This window comes from Dreissena polymorpha, chromosome 12, assembly GCF_020536995.1.
Source record: "Dreissena polymorpha isolate Duluth1 chromosome 12, UMN_Dpol_1.0, whole genome shotgun sequence".
Classification (NCBI taxonomy): domain Eukaryota; kingdom Metazoa; phylum Mollusca; class Bivalvia; order Myida; family Dreissenidae; genus Dreissena; species Dreissena polymorpha.
The window spans coordinates 68,395,312-68,399,514 of record NC_068366.1 but is presented as its reverse complement, the minus strand read 5'-3'; the positions used below and the strand labels follow the sequence as shown (position 1 = coordinate 68,399,514).

Below are 4,203 nucleotides of genomic sequence, written 5' to 3'. Positions count from 1 at the left end.
CACTTAGGTGTTTTAAATGTAGAAACAAGCTTTCAGTAGTATAGATTCACATCATCCATCCATAACGTATGCATCCTTTCTCTACCTGTGCTCCCTTTTTGTTCCTAAAACCTTTTTATTAACTTGTTTAATTATTGATTATGTTTATTTCTGAAAACAATACAAAATTAAAATGCATATTTCTGGATATTTTTGTAAGTGAAATTGAGTGTGAGTCCCTATGCATTGGACAGAACCGTTATAAACTCGCATCAACACGTTTCATTTGCCCAACACGAGCAATTAAACAATATACATATCAATGTAATGAACCCGGTTTTCAACATGTTTCTTAGTTGTTATATATCTTAAATAATTGATCCATTCCAAACCATGTACGCAAGTAAGTTATGTACACACAACATATTTGACTCAATACAAAGGTGGTGCGGTGGTCGAGTGGTAACACTCTGGTCTACCATCCCAGAGGTCCCCGGTTCAAATCCCGGCCGGGGCACTGGAAATATCAGAAATGCTTCAAGTGTTTCCCACCCAACTAGAGATGTACTGGTATGAAACCCAGGTAATTCTCGCGTGTATCGGTGCTATACACTGAGCACGTAAAAGAACCAAGGTATCTATTCGCAAAGAGCTAGGGTATCGCACCCGGATTCCTTGTATCCCAATACTGTCTCTTCTGCTTGCTGTCTCTTCAGCAAAAACCAAAGGACCCCATTGGAAATAAGTGCTTGCACTTTCATGGGTTATCCTTGACCGCAAGGTCAAAATAAATACATACATACATACAAAGTTATTGTCATTTTATAGTAATAGTGACATTGATCTAATTGGTAAGCGTTGTTAACCCAAGCTAGGTCTGAATGCATGCTACCAATGCACTAAGAAAGGACAAATTGAAAAATACCACCTTCAAAACCAAAGTTATTGAGTGAAATTATTTGTACAAATTTAAACACATTTACATGTTTTAAAGCTCAGTTTTATTTCATTTCAACTATATTGTAAGATACAACTATCGCACACAAACCAATAGATGTAGGAAGGGTTGGAGATGAAGACCTAAATGGAGTCACAGTCAAGGTTATTACAATATCTATTGAATCAAGGAACAGGCAACACAAATATAATATAAATTAGAAATATAAATGAACCAAGAAAATGTGTATCCAATACAAGGAACACGACAATAAGCAAATGCAGTCAAGTACATATAATAATAATAATACAACTTATATCGGACTAAACGTTTTTATTTCACATCAGTTTACAATGACTTAAAAGCATATCGAGACGCTTTTGAAAGTTATTTAATATAATGCGTTGACATCTCGACAATTCCACAGTTTACACGTATTTTAGTACAAAAATATCACGCCAAAACACTTGTATTATTCTTATAGATCTTATCAAAACATCTGTGTATCATAACAATTAATGAAATCAATTGTTTTGTGCACTGGACATGACCTGTCAATCCGCCTTCAGTAAAAAACCCGAAAAACTGGAATAATGCTCTCCATGAAGGCCTCCATTATTCCAGCCGATATCAATGGCAACGACATCGTTCTTCTGGAGTTGTAGGACACTAGATCCTGTTGCCATATCGTAACTTACCCTTGTTGCACCAGTGTCCGGATATATGACACAAATAATTGTGTTGTTCTTAGTCTTGTTAAAAAAAAACATCATCTTTTGAATCAGAAAGGTCGTATACCTCTTCACCTAGCATTATTCACCTGTTATGTCCAAATAAGTAACACAATTAGTTATTTTACAGCAGTCATAATTTAATCTATGCATGCACAAATACCACATGGACGGATTTAAAATGGTATTATATAGTTTAAAATGTTTTTATAATTCAATATTAAGACTTCTGCAGCAAACGCATTTGCAGCAAATGTATTTCCCTAATTATTTTTTAATTTACGCGAAATGTTTACGTTTAGTTAAACGCCTATTTAAAGGGTTTATAAAATAGACGGAAAGCTGTTTTATAATAAAGTCAAACTTTGAAAAATGTCACTTATATTCCATTCCGATATCGAAAATTTACATACTGGTTTGCAGTTGTAGGCAAAACATAATACTTTATAGTTAAATCTGTGAATATGGCCCTGTATAACGTTATACAGTCAATAATAATGGAGAACATATGTAAATAAATAAAAATAAAAAAAGGATTCAATTACCGTTGGTTGTCTGTTCGGTCTTTGTAGAGATGTTCGATGCATGTGTGGTGGCAGTGATAGTAGGGGATGGTGTGATCGTATTCGGCGGTTGTGTTGTGACAGAAGTGATGGCGGCAGTAGTTGTTGTAGAAGTGGTGGCGGTAGTAGTGGTGGCGGCAGTAGTGATATCGGCAGTACTGGTAGCGGCAGTGGTGATTGTAGCAATGGTGGTGGAGGAAGTGGTGGTTGTGGCAGTAGTTGGGGGCGGCAGTTGTGATGGCGACAATAGTTGGGGCAGCAGTGGTATAAGCAGTACTGGTAGCGGCAGTAGTGATAGTGGCAGTAGTGGTATCGGCAGTAGTGGTAGCAGTAGTACTGGTAGCGGCAGTAGTGGTATCGGCAGTATTGGTAGTGGCAGTAGTGGTGGTTGCAGTAGTTTGGGTGGCAGTGGTTTGGGCGGCAGTAGTGGTGGCGGCAGTAGTGTAGGCTGCAGTAGTGGTGAAGACAGTATTGGTGGCTGCAGTACTGGTTGCGGCAGTAGTGATGGCTGCAGTAGTGGTGATTGCAAAAGTGTTGGCGGCAATGGTGGTGGCGGCAGTAGTTAAGGCGGCGGTAGCTGTGGGGGCAATGCTGGAAGCGTCAGTTGGTACGGTGGCGGCAGAAGTGATGGAGGCAGTAGTGGTATCGGCAGTACTGTTAGCGGCAGTAGTGATGGTGACAGTAGTGGTATCGGCAGTAGTGGTATCGGCAGTACTGGTAGCGGCAGTAGTGGTATAGGCAGTACTGGTAGCGGCAGAAGTGGTGGTGGCAGTAGTTTGGGTGGAAGTAGTATGGGCGGCAGAAGTGGTAGCAGCAGTAGTGTAGGCTGCAGTAGTGGAGGTTGCAAAAGTGTTGGCGGCAGTGGTGGTGGCGGCAGTAGTTAAGGCGATGGTAGCTGTGGCGGCAATGCTGGAACCGTCAGTTGGTACGGTGGCGGCAGTAGTGATGGCGGCAGTAGTAACGGTAGCGGCAATAGTGGTGTCGGCAGTACTGGTAGCGGCAGTGGTGGTAGCGGCAGTGGTGGTAGCGGCAGTGGTGATTGTGGCAGTAGTTGGGGCGGAAGTAGTGATGGTGGCAGTAGTGTGGGCGGCAGTAGTGGTATCGGCAGTACTGGTAGCGGCAGTAGTGGTATCGGCAGTACTGGTAGTGGCAGTGGTGGTAGTGGCAGTGGTAGTAGCGACATTAGTGATGGCGGCAGTAGAGGTGATGGCAGTAGTTGTGGCGGCAGTAGTGATGGCGTAAGTTATGGTGGCGGCAGTAGTGGTATCGGCAGTACTAGTAGTGGCAGTAGTGGTAGCGGCAGTGGTGGTAGCGGTAGTGGTGGTAGCGACAGTTGTGATGGCGGCAGAAGTGGTGGTGGCAGTAGTTTGGGCGGCAGTAGTGGCGGCGGCAGTAGTGAACGCTGCAGTAGTGGTGAAGGCAGTATTGGTGGCTGCAGTACTTATTGCGGTAGAAGTGATGGCTGCAGTAGTGGTGGTTTGAGTAGTGTTGTCGGCAGTGATGGCGGCGGCAGTAGTGATGGCGGCGGTAGCGGTGGCGGCAATACTGGTGGCGGCAGTAGCAACGGGGGCGGCAGTAGTGATGGCGGCAGTATTAACGGTGGCGGCAGTAGTGAAAGCTGCAGTAGTGGTGAATGCAGTATTGATGGCTGCACCATTGGTTGCGGCAGTAGTGATGGCTGCAGTAGTGGTGGTGATAGTAGTGTTGGCGGTAGTGGTGGTGGCTGCAGTAGTGATTGAGGCGGTATCGTTGGCGGCAATACTGGTGGCGGCAGTAGTAACGGTGGCGGAAGTAGTGATGGCGGCCATAGTAACGGTTGCGCCAGTAGTTATGGCGGCATTAGTAACGTTGGTGGCTGTAGTAGTGGCGGTAGTTGTAACGGTGGCGGCACTCGTTTTGGTGGCAATGGAAGTAGGGATTATTTTGGTTGTCGTTGACGGTTGAGTTGTTGGTTGGGTTGGTCGTGGCGCGGATGTGCATGGGCCTACGAAGT

At 44.3% G+C, this 4,203-nt stretch overlaps 2 protein-coding genes across 2 annotated transcripts; both read left to right on the top strand.

Annotated features, from left to right (window-relative positions):
• The first annotated feature begins 2,221 nt into the window (after nt 1-2,221).
• LOC127852697 (sericin-1-like) lies at nt 2,222-2,776 on the top strand. The gene has a single exon (XM_052386646.1). The coding sequence runs from the start codon at nt 2,222-2,224 to the stop codon at nt 2,774-2,776; it is 555 nt and encodes a 184-aa protein (XP_052242606.1).
• A 22-nt stretch (nt 2,777-2,798) lies between these two features.
• LOC127852695 (loricrin-like) lies at nt 2,799-3,949 on the top strand. Its single transcript, XM_052386645.1, has 2 exons — nt 2,799-2,866; nt 3,133-3,949. Exons 1-2 carry the CDS (start codon nt 2,799-2,801, stop codon nt 3,947-3,949), a joined length of 885 nt encoding a protein of 294 aa, XP_052242605.1.
• The last annotated feature ends 254 nt before the right edge of the window (nt 3,950-4,203 follow it).

Bases quoted from the DNA above. Each gene is read 5' to 3' on its own strand.
- LOC127852695 (XM_052386645.1), top strand. From the start codon at position 2,799: ATGCTGGAAGCGTCAGTTGGTACGGTGGCGGCAGAAGTGATGGAGGCA. The intron at 2,867-3,132 runs GTTAGCGGCAGT...TGGAACCGTCAG, and splicing joins GTAGTGGTATCGGCAGTACT to TTGGTACGGTGGCGGCAGTA.
- LOC127852697 (XM_052386646.1), top strand. From the start codon at position 2,222: ATGTTCGATGCATGTGTGGTGGCAGTGATAGTAGGGGATGGTGTGATC.